This window comes from Monopterus albus, unplaced genomic scaffold (genome assembly GCF_001952655.1).
Source record: "Monopterus albus unplaced genomic scaffold, M_albus_1.0 scaffold69.1, whole genome shotgun sequence".
In the NCBI taxonomy this organism is placed as follows: Eukaryota; Metazoa; Chordata; class Actinopteri; order Synbranchiformes; family Synbranchidae; genus Monopterus; species Monopterus albus.
Genome location: NW_018127949.1, coordinates 2,288,061 through 2,305,198, shown reverse-complemented (window position 1 = coordinate 2,305,198; position 17,138 = coordinate 2,288,061). Strand labels below are relative to the sequence as shown.

Below are 17,138 nucleotides of genomic sequence, written 5' to 3'. Positions count from 1 at the left end.
GGTAAAAGGGTTTGTAATACATACCAGCTGACAAATGGATTTCGTGTACAAGTAAAGGTAAGACCATTAACTTTTATTATTTCTAGTTAGAAATAAGATCAACTGGAATAAATTTTAACCTCAAATTAAATATGGGTCACGTTTGTGTGAAGAATGTTGATATGAGCTATAAAACATAACGCATTGTCTGTTAACAGACAATTTGTATTTGTAAATCTGACTGTAAAAGAGTTAGTGCCTCACCAGCTGTCAACCTCACCGCACGTCACTGATAATACTTAAAGGTGCATTACACTAACTAGGATTTTACACGTTGTCTGATAAATCAATTGAAAATGAGACAGAATGCAGTGACTCTCAAAATACTTCTCACTTACACCTACAGTCTGCCACCTTAAATCAGATTCAGATGTGGTGTTCCTCCTACTGGATTTGTTAGCATCTAAAGCGAACATGTTTGTTTTGGTAACATTAGTGACCAAGTCTGCATGATTTTACCTTAGTATTAAATTAATATAATTTTATATTTTGAGAGTAATTCAAGCTTTGTGTCACATTAGCAGTAACCAAATGGACTGATAGGTTTACTTGTTAGTCAGATAATGCTAGCTTTGGACTAGAGGCTGCATTTTGTACAGTGCACCCAGGCATCCGTAAGTTATGTCACTGCTAGGAAACAGCTTATGGTGCCATTTTGTTTGTGTCTCACCAAATCTTCTAGTGCTCTAGTGGCCAAAAAGAAAGTAGGTAGCTTTAAATACATAAATACGTCATAAGAGTCAGATGTTACTATGTAGCGCAGTTGCAGAAACCTTGCAAAATTCACTTTGCATATGTTCACATAAGATGTAAATTATTACAAGTCACTGAAAGACCATGTTTCGGTACTGGTATTGTGTTGCTCATGCCAACACACTCATTTAACTTGAAAATATCAACATATCAAAATGAAGCTGGAAACTGCTTGGCTGAGCCTAAATTCCAGATGTTCTTTTACCCAGATTTCTCACCTGTGCTGCAAGTTCCTGGACACATGTGAACGTCTCAATGTCCTCCTCTGTGACATGGTCTCTTGACATGGCTGCAATGTCAGTTTGGGTCTCCTGCTTCACACACAGCTCCCAGGTGTGGCCTGTTATAGGCACAACAACACAACATTAACACATCAGATAGCACATCAGCACCAGCCTGCTTGAAGCAGCTGTGACTAAATAATCTCATAAATGCATTCTATGCAAATGTGCTTATAATGTGAGTACTGCTGCTGAGCCTGTCTGAGGTTGTGTCTCTGAGGAATTTCATAATGTATCATCTTTGCATGTTTATATGAAAATCCCTAATGTAATGAAGTGAAACTAAATCACTCTAATTGCGTAACTGCTTTCATGTGCTTAGTCATCCACCAAGACAGTTTCCCATGAATTAAGAAGCAAATGCAGTGAAGGGAGCGAGTGTCGACATGAAAAGCAACTGATGTTGGAAAGCAGGCAGTAATTTTATGAAAGACATCAACACCATGACTTAACCACCAAAACAAAAACCCATTACAACTGGAAGTGATGTGTCAGTAACATATTTATGGAAATGTGCTGCTGGAGTAAGTAGTGTTTGTGCAGTATATTGTTTAGAACTGCTTGAACCATACAGCCATTTGTTTTTCCTATGTGTTATTTCTTTAAACTGTGACTTCACTCCTGAAGACAGTGAAATGTAAGGGTTACTGCACTTCTAGCTATAATCATCATGTCAGCTCTGAGTCAACTTGGGTGGGTGAATCACTGGGTTGTATGTGTCTAATGATCACTGGAAGTGAGGTTGAGTGGAGACAGTGATTTCAAGAGTGAGGGTGCGATGAGGAAGAGTGCGGATGTGACTACAGCTTCTACTAGGCAGTGATCACAATGTGTGCACTCTACTGCAGAGGGTCAGGGACAGAGCAAGGAGCAACATGAGGGAGTTAGTGGGCCATGCACTATGACAAAAGCCAACGGGCAAGAGGATGAATGCCACGTAAACTCCGCAGCCAAGTCAAAGCGCAACGAAACTGGGTTAAGAAACTAAAAGAATTCAAATTAGGCAGTATATTAGTAGTCTGTCAGAATACTGAAGGTGTCTTATCAAAGAAAATATTAGCACTAGTCTGGAAAAACATATCTATGACTGTCAAGCTCTAACAACATAAAGAAGAAGCTTAAAGGTGTGGAGACGCAGGTCTTGGCTAGAGTTTCGAGCCTTGCTTACCATGATTATTCTCAGGCTTAATTCTTCCGTCTGTCAAGTCTGCCTTTCCTGGTGAGGGGGCTCCCTTCTGAGGGCTCACTTTATACCTCAGCCTGCCTAGTGTCCTGTGCTTTTTAAGGAAGGGGTTACGTTTGAAATGACTGACCATCTTAAATGGGTGTCCCCTGGGTCGGCCAGAACCAACAGATGTGGACTGTACCCTATTTTTATTAAACTCATTCTTTCCAAGGCGCTGGGGCCCAGTTTTGGACGCAACTGATGAATCCTGCTTTTGGTGCATGCGCTTAGGCGGCGCATAGCAAGGTAGTCTCTTTTTCCGCGACTGTCCCTGAGTAGTATAAATGTGAGAGAGTCCATCAAATAGTCCTTTAAGTTGGCTGCTATTGCAGAGACTACTCAGGGAAGGAACACTAGACTGGCTGGAAGAACTCTGGGGTGAGTTAGCGGAGGTGGAGCTGCTGGACACTTGCGAGGGGAGGCTAAGTCCTGGCAACGTGGGAGCGGAAGGGAGGGCAGAGGACATGGGGGGTTTCTTTTGAGTGGCGTTAGCAACAAATGCACACGGCTCAGGTGGCTTGGACAGTTTGGGCAGACCCTTGTCTCTAGAGCTTAAATGTTTGGCGGCTGACTCTACGGCTACTGCTCGCGAGCGACGGCCCACGGGGGAAGGGGTAAAGAATTTGGAAAGCCCATCAATAAGCCCTTTGGTTTTCTTGTTAACGGTGAGTGCAGCTGAGGTGGAGGTGGGCGTGAGGGGAGGAGTGGTGGTGGAGGTGGAAGTGGTGAATTGGGTGGCGTCGACCGCATAACAGGGGTCTGCAACAGCCAATCTGTCTCTGGCGTCCTTCACAGATGCAGCATGACCAGATGAAGGTGTGGAACAGACGGTAATCTTTTGACCCCTACCAGGTGACCCCCTTCCTCCAAGTGTTACTACGGAGCCATCACCACCGGTTACAGACCTGCAAAAGACAAAAACAATAAACCTACTGAACAGAAATAAAGATAGAGAAGGACACAACTTACTACCAGAGTTGGAACATAACCAAGAAACAATATTTACTCAAGTACTACACTATAGTGCAGTTTTGAAGTACATGTACTGTTTGAACATTTCCATTTTATGTTTCTCTCTCCTTCTATTCGCCCAGTACTTTTTACTCCACTATCTTTATTTGTCTACATTGGCAGATAAAGATTTTACAGAAAAAGCATGTGATCACCTTCCAAATCATAATGCATTGTTATAGATTATTCTACCTAACAGCATATAGTCAAAGATTTTGCTTCACAACAGATAACTGTGCTTCAACATTTAACTCATTCATGCATCACTTACACTAACTAATCCAACAAGGTAACAGCATATGGCTCAAAAGGGGCCCCTCTGAATAATGAATACTTTTAAGTTTGATATTTGAATTACATTTTGCTGATAATACTTCTGTACTTTTTACTTAAGTAAAATAATAAATACAGTACACCACATCTCTAGAAGTTGTTCTATATTTCAGCATGAGAAACAACTGGGTTTTAGGAGCAAATTACACATTTTGCACCCAAAAAAAATAAAATAAAAAGCTGGTTGAGCTGTAGTTCATAAACACAAAAGATAATTCTAGTTAATTACAGTACAGGTAATCACCAAAGTAATTGCTCAGATCTGTAAAAACAACAGCAGTAGGTCAATGTTGAACCAGAAAGTCTGAAGCTGACAGACTGTTTAAAAATGTCCCATCTGACTTTTCAGCAAGGTCAGTGTGTTCCCAGATGATGAAAATTAACTTGGAAATGAATAGAGTCTTATTATTACAAGATAAAACTGCAAACAGTGTGATTGTTGTACACTTACATATTTTGTTTGAGCTTATTTCTGGGCCTTCCGATTGGCTTTGCATATCGACGTTTGATCTCATCAGCTTTCTTTTGCAGCAGTTTCTTCCCATTCTCCTTTGGCCTGCAGACTTGACAGATCCAGGTTCCTGGAGGGTGTCCAAATACAGAGAGTACTGCTTGGGTGGGTTCATCAATTCGGAGGACACAGAGTACATTCATTTGAAACATTTCCTTTAATACCGAGAGCTGGCGAGAATCCCACCAGCTCACAATGACAATCAATTACTCAGCACAAAGCGAAAATCCATAAGAAAAACACTGGGTCAATTCTTTGTCCAGTGAAATAGACTTTGTGTCAGCTTGTTGAGCAAAACTATGTGGCTTGTATGAATTGCCTGCCAAATGCCCTACTACAGTACATGCACAAGCCTCGCTGTAGGGTCAGCACTGTAATCCAGAGATAGCAAATCTCCCCGGGGATGCGGGAATAATTTGATATGCATGCAAAGCTCCTAATAAGCCACCACTGCCTCACTGTGTGTGGAGTGACAGCCCCAAAACGGCCGTCTGTGAAGAAGAGGCTTTGAATTGACAGCAGAGAGAGAAACAGAGAAGATAGACAGTGTAAACACCTCACCTTTTGGCATTCTGGAAAGCGGTGGGTCGCAGCATTCCATGTGAAAGCCCCGATCACATGAATCGCAAAATAGCATCTCATCCTGAAAAGGAACAGCAGGCATGTGTGAGGGATGTCCCTGATGCACACGTGTAACCCCCCCGTCATTTAAAGTGTTTTGGAAAAATAAGCCCAATTGTGCACGAGAGAGGCTTTTACAAATCTGAGGGAAAACCAGCAAATCCTTAGGGACGCACAAAATGGATCTACCTCCAAGCAAACAACACAGAAAATGGTGTGTTAAGATGTATGCAACATTATACTTACAGCATTTTTCCCCTGTATTCGACAGGAGCTGCAGGTTTTGCACTCAATACACTGCCACCGTAATCTCTTCACATTTGAGGTTAATTCGGGGGAAAACTTCAGACATGATGGATGCCCTTCAGAAGCAATTGAAAATCCATTTTAGCATGACATATTTTACCAACGGCAACTGAATCACAGAGGTAGAGACAAGGCTTTCCATTTATTCACACGGTAAGGTTAAATATTAGCATATTACATCATCAAAAACAATGGTAGGTCTGTGTGTCCGTTACACTTATCTCCCCCCGCCACAAGTTGTGTCTAAAAACAGTATGATCAAACATCTGAGTCGCTAATTACAGATAATTTGATCTTAATGAGGCTGAAACAGTAGCAGCACTCATTCTAATGGAAGTCGATCCATGAAAGTCATGTAAAAGCTTGCCTTCTCCCTCACCCAGCTCCCTCTCATGGTTGTAAAACAGCTGTTTTACAGTGAGAGCATAATTTGTATACACTACGAGCAGTTAATGAAAACCACCTCGACGCTACTTAGTCAAATTTGAGCTATAAAAATGTCACCAGGAGAACAATTCCTTACGGCATTTAAAATAATTGTTCAAACATAAATGACTCCTTGGCAGAAGTAATTTTATGGGGGGTTAGTAATTTTGTCTGGAACAAAAGAACAGTAAAGGAAATGCCACCAATCTGCAGCAGGGAAGAGAGTTGATCTTTGATCTGCTGTGCCTAGTGCAGTCTGTAAAAAGAATCTGAATTGAGCGAAAATGACTTGGGTGATTTCAGATTTTTAATGGCCACTTATGGAGCATCTGCCCTTCTTGAGCCCACTGAGGGTTGCAAGTAATTTGGAACCCTTCAGCCACTCAATTTGAACATTGTTCTTCCAATAAATCCTTTCAATAGAAGTGAAAAATAGGGAGCAAAAATGTGATAGCTGCCTAACTGATGTTAAAAACAGCGGCTACCAGGGTTAGATGATACTGTATATTGAATATTCAGAGATGATACACATTTGTCAACAGTCACCGAGTTTTCTATAACCTTTATAATGAGGTAGCCTTAACATTGTTTGTAGGCAGCGCTGGAAAGCAAAAAACAGAACAGCTTTAAATCTTGGGGTATACAGGCTTTCTTCATAAGTATGGTGAAATACTGTGATTTTTCAGATATTCAGGCAAGAAACAAAACTAAATATTTCCATCTAATTAAACACCTACAATTACTTAAACCACCTACTGCTATCATGCTATAACTCTATAGTAATAAACTAAGTACATATATAACTATTGAGATATTAAATTCCCAGTTACCTTTTCTCATTTTGTAACATTGCAGTGATACCATCTTATCTTCTGTTACATGTTGTAATGTAAATTCATTTTACAAGCAAATGCAAAATGTTTAAAATTAGCCAATTCTGTTACCAAACACTTTTAAAGTTTAGAAATTTGATATGGGATGTTACATTTTCCGTCGCCTCATACAGTATTCAGACATCTTCACTTTTTAAACACTATTTTGCTGTAAAGTTTTTCTTTTTTCTCCCATCAATCTACACTCAATAACCCATAATGGCAAAATGAAAGCAAGAGGTCACATGCACTCTGGAGCAGGTTTCCTCCAAGAACCTCTCTGTGTTTGACTGCATTCGTCTTTCCCTCTGTTAGAGAGATCATTGGGTTCTTGGTCGCCTCTCTAACCAAGGCTCTTCTTGCCTGGTCAGATTGCCAGACTGCCAACTCTAGGAAAAGTCCTATCGGTTCCAAGCATCTTGCATTTCACAGTCACTGACGTCACTTTGCTCCTGGGAACACTCTATGCTTCTGAAATTGCTCTGTACCACCACCACCACCACCACAATTTTATCACAGAGGTCTACAGAGAGCTGCTTGGACGTCATGGCTTGGTCTATGTCCTAACATGCAGTGTGAATTGCGGGACCTTATATACACAGGTGTGTCCAGTCAATTAAATTTGCCACATGGGGACTCCAATCAAGTGCCAGACACATCTCAAAGCAAAAAGGATGCACCTGACCACAGCTTGGAGTGCCACAGTAAAAAGAGATTAAATACGTTTGTAAATCAGATATTTCAGTTTTTGATTTTTAACAGGAAAAAAAAGATGGGTTACTGAGTGTAGATTAATGGATAAAAATTGTAATTTTATCCATTTAAAATTAAGTCTACAACACAATAAAGTGTGCAAAAAGTGAAGGGGCCTGAATACTTCTGAAGAACCTCAACATGACATATCACTATACATAATGCTATCAAAAATTATTTTTCTTAGTGTGGCAATAATGATTTAAACCATAATCCCCCACCTGTGTTCCTCATATACATACATTCACACTGTTGCTTGTGAGCCTTTGCTAACATACCAACAGCCCAGGCTACAGTATATTAATAGCTTGTGAGTCCATGTAATGAGTGAAGTGTTACACAAGGCTACTTACCACTGCTCCCACAGTCTGCACAGGACAGCAGCTCTTCTGGCCGCTTGTCCCGATTTGATTCTTTCGTTCCAAGACAGAAACTGCATATTGGGATGGGGTCAACCCGAAGCTGGGTGGGAAAACAAACAGAGACAAACTGTTTAAAAAACAGAATTGGGCACAGGCTGTGCATGTACTGCTTGAAAGCCTGTTTGTTTATGGACATTTTATCATGTCAAGATTTTTTTAGATCACTGTAGACAATATTGTTGGTTAAGGGCAAGAAGATAAAATTAGTGTATGGATTTAATGAAACAGCCACAAATATATGAACTGGAAGCATAAGCTCAGCAAAGAGGAAAAAAATAGTTACGTTCTCACAGACTAGAAATAAATAATAAATGAGTCTCATCCTCAGAGATATGATGTATTTTAGATCCACCTCCTTTATCCATTACATCTGAATGGGTAAGTGATCTTAGTAATCATAGTTTAAGGGCTTAATCCAATTCTTAAAGCCTGTACTCCAGTCTGAAAGGATTAAGCAGCATGTAATCAAATTACCTCAATAATACAACATGCTCTCATTGTTACTGCCATTATCCATTATAAATGTTGCAAGTTTCAGAACAAACACTCATTTAAAAGCTTATAGTTAAGTTCAGAAGAAGTGAAATATGAGCTCAATGTTTAAGAGGATTTCTCCATTGATCACTAAAAATGAAGACAGGCTGACTTCGCTGAGGAAACTAGGAAAACCTCAGTGTCATCTCTTCATACAGCAGCCAGACAAAACCTAATCAATCTTTGGCTGAAATCATAACCAGGCAAAACTCAGACTGACGCAATATGGCTTTCATAAGGAGTCCCTTTAATTATGAGATCATCTACACAGGCCTCTAGAGGAGCATCAAACAAACTGCTGCCTCCTTTCCTGCTTAAGATGAAGCTCCACATGGAAACTAACACTAACTAACTAACACGGTGTGACCGTAAACAACCCACCTCATCATTAGTTTACACGCTAAGGCCTTGTCAATTGACTGGAGCACTGAGGGGCACTCTGGGGATGCTCATAATTAGTTCCTGGTTTCTATGACGCAGATCAACATCCTGACCACTGCCAAATCTGCAACCTCCACATCTCTCTATTGGTCCTGACCTCCTCCTGACCTACAGCTGAATTAGGGGAGATCTTGGGTTTTTTTTTCTCCATCTCTCAACAAACACAAGACACGAACATCTTTTCAACCGGTCTCACATCATCCAAATGAACTCCAGGGGTAAAAGCTTATAACATACAATGGGAATTTAGACATTTTCCTGGCTGTATCAATTAGCAGTTACATTGAAGGGATGACTTTACTGCCACATCAATGATTACTCTATTTTCCAACCTGTCAAATCAGTATTTGAAAGTTGGCAATGGCACTAAGAGCTGACTGCTGCTCACACAGCTGTGATTACGACATTAAAAAACAATTCTGTTTTAGCATTTCTGTCTTTATTCAAAGTATGTTGCAAAAATGAAGACAGAAAATGTGGAGAGCAGAAAGAGACTGACATGACATGCAGAGGTCGCCACCCAGAAATGAACTGTGGATGCTGTGGTCATGTAGCATGTGCTGTAACCAATCAGCAACCAAGGTGCTTCAACTGTCAAGAACTTTGAGAACTGATTAAGAATTTAGTTTATTTAACAAGCTAAACTGTCAAACATTCTCACTTTTAAAATGTGATAATTTCTCTTTTTTATATAATTATGAATTGGGACTTTGCTCAAGCAATATAACAACACTACCATGGGTCTCCATTAGAACTGGCATTTTTCATTACATTTTATAGACTAATCAAAAAATAATCAAAGAGGAAAGTAACTGTCAGCTGCAACACTAACCCACAATGTATTACCCTATTTTTGTGTATTATGTTTTAATACCTTGTCACACTTATGTAACTTTTTTATTTTAAGACTAAATGTTCTTTCTGGCTTTTGACATTCCTATATGCCTAGACTGTCTGTTTATGCATAAATGGCAAATAAAAATCTTGAATGTTTTGTTGGGTCTGTCCATTTAGGGCTCCTCAAAGTTCAGATCACATTCGCTCAGATGGACAGTAAAATATTCTCATTTGTCCTGTTATCATTAACTAAAAAATGCAGCCAAAGGCATGTGAAAACAAGGCCTCAGTGTGGTGATTACTTCAAAGTTATTACTTCTTGTTTATGCACAAAAAGGACTTGTGGGTCATTTTTATTAAGTGACCTGGAGGGACAGACTAAAGATCACTGAGTAAACAGTGTTACTGTGAGCTTTAAATCTCTAACAAAAAACATAAATATGATTTCTATAAGTGACTTACAGATACAAGCAAGAAGATTAATATAAAGAGCTTGAAATGAATAAGACATTCATGCTAATGTGTGGCCTGTGCATAATACTGATGAAATGCTCAGCGTTGGCAGGCAAGTTTTTTTTTTTTTTTTTAATGATAAGTCTTCCCATTCATAAAGAGTCTCCACCGACTGAGCTGTGAAGTCTAATCCAGGAACTGGAGAATTCATTTCCATTAGGAATACTCTTAGGCCTGGTGATTAAAACCAAAAGCAATTTGCAATCTGTACAGTGCAAAAATGTGAAAACAGAGAAACAGGCAGCTGAAGAAATGCTGATGATTTACTTGGGAATTCTAAATTAAGTACATTACAGGAAATTATGCTGCTTCAAAAGAGCAAGCTGTCCTGAGTGAGGGGGTGGGGTCCTATTACAACACTGCTGGTAGAAAGAGAGAGAGAAAGAGAGAGAGAGAGAGAGAGAGAGAGAGAGCTCAAGTGGTTGCATAACACACCAGGAAAAAAAAAAAAACTCTCATTCCTTGTCTTTGTTCCTGCCAGAGTCTCTTCAGAATCTAATAAACTCTAAACCAAGACTGCACTTTTTCTTTTTACCTCAAATTATCTTCTATTCTCAGCACACACACGCATTCACTGTGCTCCAACAACTGAACTAGCAGAGATGTCTCATCCTTTGAAGTGAACAGCAAACCTGGACAGGGCTAGGTGATGTCATCAGGCCGGGAGCAATAGGTTGAAATGTTCCTAATGGAAAACAGCAGACTTCCTAAGCTATGAGAACTATCGCAGGACACTGTCTCTAAACAGTTCTCAGTTTCACTTTGGTCTGACCACAGATACAGTCACAACTGTAGCTGCAGTATCAAGGTGTCACTTCCTGATTATTCACTATGAAACTGGTGGGGAGCAGGGTGACATCTATAGCCTGATGTTGCTCACCAATTCAGCTGCAAAACTTCCGCATAAACTATTAAGCTGCCTTTCATCTTGATAAGCCTCAACACAGGATCTGCAAAAAGCCTACACAACAAAATATCTAGATGACTGTACACTGCACTTAAGGGCCACACAATAAAAACAATTTTCCATGACACACTTTTCTCTGCTTGACAGTGTCTTAAAAATCGCAAAGCAAGTACAAGAGTACTGTTATTTTACATGCATTTGTCTGCAGCGTTTATTACAGCTAAACACTAGTAAAAGTGACACCATCTCTGAGAAGTATGGGAGTGCCCCTGAGGTGTGACCTGGAAGTTTGTTTTTGTGATTTTATTTCTTCTCTGTGGCATCTCAGTTTGCACCAAGGTTATAGCAGCTGCATGTAATCTGAGAAAATACTGTCCTACCACACTAGGACACAACACTAGTTTATGCTCATGCCCTTGCAAAGTACCAAGAGAATTTGCCAATTCAGTTCACTAATACTTTGCAACTCAAAAGCCATCCAGCCCCATCCTTTAAGGTCATTAGGCTAGAGTTACATAACCTGTGGGAAGCCTACAGCAGACTGCCTACCACACGCTGTCAGCATGACTTTGTGATTATCCAAGCCGTCTTATTATAGGGACCAAGAGAAACACAGTCCCAAAAGGGATATGCTCTGACCAGAAAAGCTAGAATCCCGAAGATTAAGACCACAATCTTAAAATTCCTATCAAGCAGTTTCCGCTCACTGCTGGCTCAAACTTTCACCCTTCTTCCTTGGTAGTAATCTCATGGAAATGCCACTGTTCAAGTTCCAAAGAAGTCTTTAGGGCCTGTTAAGACTGTATAAGAAGGTGGAAACGGATAATCCATTAATTACCAACTATATTGTGGCAGGAATTGCACTACTGTGGTAACTGGGATGTATTCTTTAGGGTTACAACAGTGTAAGACACAACACAGGTCAGGGTGACATGGGAAACAGCATGAAGTGAAGGTGTGAATATGAAGAGGCCAAGGTGTGTGTACCTGGTCTCGCTCATGAGGGAGGAGTGTCACTGATGACAGGACCAAGGGGGAAGCATTTAGACACCTGGAGCCTCTTCCCTCTGCACTGCCATGGCTGATCTTATACCGTGGGCCATTTTTTAATAACCTGCCGTTGTTAACTGACCGCTTGGCTGCCAGCCGTAACCTCTGCCGGAAAGCAGGATTATCAACAATGTCTGAGAGGTCATCCTGATTCCTCAGATACCTCTCGATATTCTTTAGCGAGGAGCCATGGGTATCATCCAGGCCCTCAATGGCCCGCTTAAGTATTTTATTCCAATCAATATGGCGCAGATCGCTTGAATTCCATATAGATTCCTTTGATGGCACAGACACATTTGCAGGTGGGATTGATCCAACTCTGCCGGGATTTCCTGGGTCCTTGTAAGAGGCGCTCCCCTTATTTGTAACCTTGAGAACAGAGCCATCATGAACACTTAATTCCAACTGCTCAAGGACAGTCTTCTTGTCTAGTCCATGCGATGTGGCCACCGCATGACAAATTCTCTCCTCTGAGGGCCTCTGCTTTTGCCTTTTGATTTTTTGTATTGCTTCAAGAATCCACTCCGTGTATAGAGGGTTTGCAAGTTTTACCATGGCTGAATAATTAAATTCACAAAAAAGTGATCCATACAGATTCCCCCTTTCTGCTGCTGAAAACTGGGTACATCCACATCCTTCAATAAGGTCAAAAAGTTATGTTCCACACCAGCATCCACATATTTCTTCTCAATCCTGGGTATCTGACATTGAACTTGAGGAAAAGTTGACAGGAGTTAATTCCACAATGGTAGGTACCAGCTGACCTGGATGTTTAATTAATCCGAGATTAAAACTAAAAAGAAAAAGAGGAATTCAAAACAGTCAAATGCATTTTAAAGTTACAAACTCTCATGCAGTTGTTGGTTATTCATAGTCTATTAGCATTAGCTTATAGCATACTAGGTATAAATGCTAAGTCAGTGTAAAGCAGGACTTTTATGATGTGTTAAAACATGACAAACAGATGGATAAAAACAGATGCAGGAGCTGTCATGGCTGCTGAAGAAATCAGACTTAATCCACAGTCTGACAGTCTAATCCACATACCAAACTAGATGCCTATTTCAGACTATTTTATAAAAGTAATAAACTCTCAGACTATGACAGGTAGCTAGAAACTTCTAACGAATTCTGGAAGAGTATAATCAGTTTCCTCGTCAGACAAATATTTTCGGCTTCAGATTCCTTTTCGACATAAAGTTATCTTTTTTTCTAGTAGCACATAGCTTCCAAAATGTCACCGCAACATTTCATATTATAAAACACAAGAACTGACTATAAACATGAAGGAGAGATCATACGTAAAGTTTAACCGTTAGTTGTCCGCACGCGACTTTTGACAGCTCGACATCCGTAAAGACAAACTGATCAGCGCGAGCTCTAATGACACTTGCATTATCGATGCTCACTTCCCTGACAGCTGTCGTTAGACGTTAGAGGCACGTCCGCAAATCACCACCGAGCAGTTTAACGACGAAAGAAACCGGTAATAACTACGTAACAAACCTAGAGTTGTGTTCCGCTGAGTTGATCAGATATATGACAGTGTTGCCAGCATTACTGATGTCACCAAACAGTCGCCATTTTGTTACAATGTTGTAGTTTACATGAATCCGACATGACGCTGATTACAATCCAATGGAGTCTCATTAAACCTTACCTTCACTAATGTGCCCTCCCTAACAACTTCAATATTGGCTGTAAAGACGAGATCCGATTTCTGGTTTGATAAAGCACATGTCAATCTTTATGTATGAGCTCATTCAAAGAGGCACGGCACTGGCTGTATGATCTGTCACTTCACTCAACTGACCCGCCTCTTAAGGTGCCTTCGGTGATGAATTGATATCATTTACCTCCCGCACTCATATTATCTGAACTTACAACTGCATCAGCAGCGACATAGACTATCCAGCCATAAATTCATTATAACAGTCATAAACTGGCTCAGCAGTAATTAAATGAGATAGATAACCTAATTTGCAACGCATTTAACGCCGGCCCACCTTTACTGAGATTCCTCCTTGAAACAGTTGGTTACACTTGAAAGTGATTTGGATCATTTTAGACTTTAATTGGCTGTTTGTTAAATCTATCATTTGTTTGCATAAACCCCACAAAGGCTCTAGTGCTGATTTAAAGTGGAACACATAAAATATTTTATTTATAAATTCCAGGTAGCATTGTTCAAGACTCCTGCAGGCTAAATGTGCCTAAGCTATCGCCTTTCCTCGTCTTTATCTTCCTCCCTTTTCATTATATCCCCGAGAGGAGCCGTAATTATCCAGATATTTAACATTCAAACTATGTGACGTTAAATTGAGGGCGATAAATAATTATTCCGTTAAGCTAAAAAGTAGGTTTTCTGCTCGCTTCACGTCTACCAGTGAAATTATTAACGTCCTGTGTTGCGCTGTGCAATGATGGCATGACCTCTTTATCACCATTAACTATCAGATATCTCCAATGAGTCAAAATAGTGAGCCCTGGAGGGGAAACGATGTTCAGGGGGGAATACAAGTTAACACCACTGCTGGGAGAGTAGCTCCTTCATCACTGCTTCTCACTTATGTATCGCTAATTTCTCCGCTTCGGCTCCGCTCTCGTTTTCCATATTATATTGGGAAATGATACACAGCCTCCTCGGATTTTCACACCGTTTTGTTAGATGTTACACAAACCGATCTAATTTGCCGAAGACGTGAGGGAGAACGCACAACAAATTAACGCCAAGTTTCATGCAAGGATGAACATATAACTAGTATGAAAGAAAAAAGAGGGCACAGGCTGCCGTAAATATTTGCTGGTAGTTTACCTCTTCAAGTTTTTCCCCCCCTCGGATACTCCTCTTCATTATCGGAGAAACGTCGAAGGATGAATGTGCGGCGACATATCCGAGCGATTTCGTGGGATTTGATCTCTTACAACGAAGGCTGAAAAGCTCGCGCCGAGACATGGAGAGGACCTGATAACAACTAATTGAAAGGTTAATCTACATAGCAGCCTGTGACAAAGTGGTACCCTCCCCCTTCTTCTTCTTCCACCGTAGACATCCCTACTTCAGTGTAGTGGAGCGGACCGTCGCCCCTTTAGTGCGCTCCCACAATGATATTGTCAGTTTCACTTTCCCCCCACTCTATCAACATGTCCAGTGATGAGCCAAGAGGAACATTTTTTACACTTTATGTTTCCGGTGGATTACTTCTGGCGGGCTACCTAACATTTTTAGGCTATATTATAACGCTCCTATTAACATTAATTCCTTATGGGCTTGTTTAACTTCCATTTATGTGCAGCTGATATAAAATCAAATGCGATTGCTTTTGACATAAACACATAAATCCAGACTTATTTTAAAAAGAGCTGCTTCTTGCACTAGCTAATATTACCCAGAGCACTATGGGATATTATACACTAACACCCCAATCTGCCAATTAACTTCACCATGCCCGAGGAAGAGCAGTAGTGGTTAGTAATAATGTAGATCATTAAATTTTCAGCCTTTAGATTTGTGCTCCCCTCGCTCATTCACAAACTCTTTAACAGCATTAGAAATGCCAGAAAACTCATTTTTCATGCAGTAATACAGATGTAATTAGAGGGATAATTGGTAACTTCCCATTAGATTATAAACACATGCTGCACTGTGCAGGCAGCGCTAAAAGATCTTAAATGAAAACACTGAACCCCCTAAAAAGACATATTTGATGTGTAATTTGATTTGCCCTCATTTATTGCTGCTTGGTCTCATCATTTTGCCATTATCTTCAGATGCACCTCTTATTATCTTGATGACCTTGTTGATAGATTTTATTTACCCGTGCGTCTGTGCCACATTTACTGTTTCAGTACATTCAGCACCTTCCTGACATTCAGTGCTTGATGCTTACTTAAATCTGCTTACTGACAATTTCATGCAAAATTTATGCAAATGTAAAGTTATTTATAGGTGCTGTTGTAAAATGATGTTGAAGTGGGTGAAATATGAATAAAAAGGATTCAGTATGTCATGATGGAGGCACTGACCAAACCTGCCTTGTCTGGTTATAATGAATGCCACCCTGGGCCCCAGCAGGTCCTCCACTGCTACATGGGTCCAGGGATAATTTGAATTGGAGCATGTGCCATTGCAATCTGCCCATCCCCCTCCTCAATCCCTGCCAACTGCCACACTGGTATTCACAAACACTGCTGCCCATCTGCGGGGCAAAACACTGGCCAGGGCCCCAGTTACTCCATTGCCTGCATTCAGAAAAATAAATTCTGGTAATAAACCCGCTTTGAAGGCAAATATCACAAAGTTGTTGTTTTTTTTCCATTTCCTAATTCAAAGTTCTTAACAGCGTATTTAACTCTAAACAATAAACGAAAAGAGATTTTGTAGAATGCTGCTACACAATAAAACTGACATTAAATTTTCAAAATGCCTTGGGCTCACTAGCTAACAAAACATAGTATTGTAAAATGTAAATTAAATGCACAGCTTTTATGTTTGTCTTGCATCCACTGAGCAAAGCAAAAGTTTACCAGGAATAGTGAGAAAAGTATGTTTAGTAGTTTCCTTATTGTGGCAGGCATTCTCATTACTTAATCATGGCTCCCTCTTTTTGTGTTTGTGTTTTGCCATCTGTCATCTTGAGAAGCAAATGAACCAGCTGCCATGGAGTGTGATCTTGCCCAATCAGAAATGTGGTCCTTTTCAAAGCGCATCTGTGTGAAACCTTAAAATGCTGATGAAAAAAAAAAAGTGTCTCAAAGTTGTTAATAACATTTTGGCTGGAGAATGTTTTCACCTAGATGCTCCTGATTAGCATAAATGTATAAACTATGCCTCATTACAGAAAACTGAGCTCTTGCGCAAGGAGTGTAAAACCTAGATTCCTCCTGACACTCAGAGAAAATGAAAGAAAATATGATGTAACAGGTTGTTAAAGGGAACAAAAATGTTATTTTCAATCACACTTCTTTGTAGAACAGATGAGTGATGAATTGTTTTCCACAAAAGACTTGAGACTCTGCCCAACACTTCTGCTGGCCCACAGCGAGTGAAACAGGGGGTGGGATGGGAGGGGCCTCTTTCCTCTGATCCTCGTCTCCAACCCCTAGCGACAGCACAGCTGGGTACGAAGGATCAGCCTAATTTTCGGGTCCCTCTAATGATCGCTACGAAGAGCAACCACTAATCCCATAACTAAGAAAAATCATCTCCTTTAGTCCTGCAGTGCAGCTCCAGACCCTGAGAGTCCAGTCAGGACCTAACGAGCGTGAGTGGGGGTGTCTGAGCGAAGCCAAGACACCAGGCT

At 40.5% G+C, this 17,138-nt stretch overlaps 1 protein-coding gene across 4 annotated transcripts in view; it reads right to left on the bottom strand.

The window, feature by feature from the left end:
* The window catches only part of kat6b (K(lysine) acetyltransferase 6B), a 25,352-nt gene extending 10,379 nt beyond the window's left edge, over positions 1–14,973 (bottom strand). Inside the window, exons 1-8 of one of the 4 annotated variants that reach the window (XM_020604969.1) lie at positions 14,651–14,973; positions 11,773–12,628; positions 7,485–7,593; positions 5,021–5,136; positions 4,715–4,796; positions 4,094–4,223; positions 2,242–3,203; positions 1,011–1,132 (exon numbers count right to left, since the gene is read on the bottom strand). In XM_020604969.1, coding sequence (XP_020460625.1) covers positions 1,011–1,132; positions 2,242–3,203; positions 4,094–4,223; positions 4,715–4,796; positions 5,021–5,136; positions 7,485–7,593; positions 11,773–12,390 — 2,139 coding nt within the window. In that variant the 5' untranslated portion in view covers positions 12,391–12,628; positions 14,651–14,973. Of the gene's footprint in view, positions 1–1,010; positions 1,133–2,241; positions 3,204–4,093; positions 4,224–4,714; positions 4,797–5,020; positions 5,137–7,484; positions 7,594–11,772; positions 12,629–13,136; positions 13,261–13,341; positions 13,535–14,650 lie in introns of those variants that run through there. The other 3 variants (XM_020604972.1, XM_020604970.1, XM_020604971.1) reach the window with 3 other exon arrangements.
* Between the last annotated feature and the right edge of the window lie 2,165 nt (positions 14,974–17,138).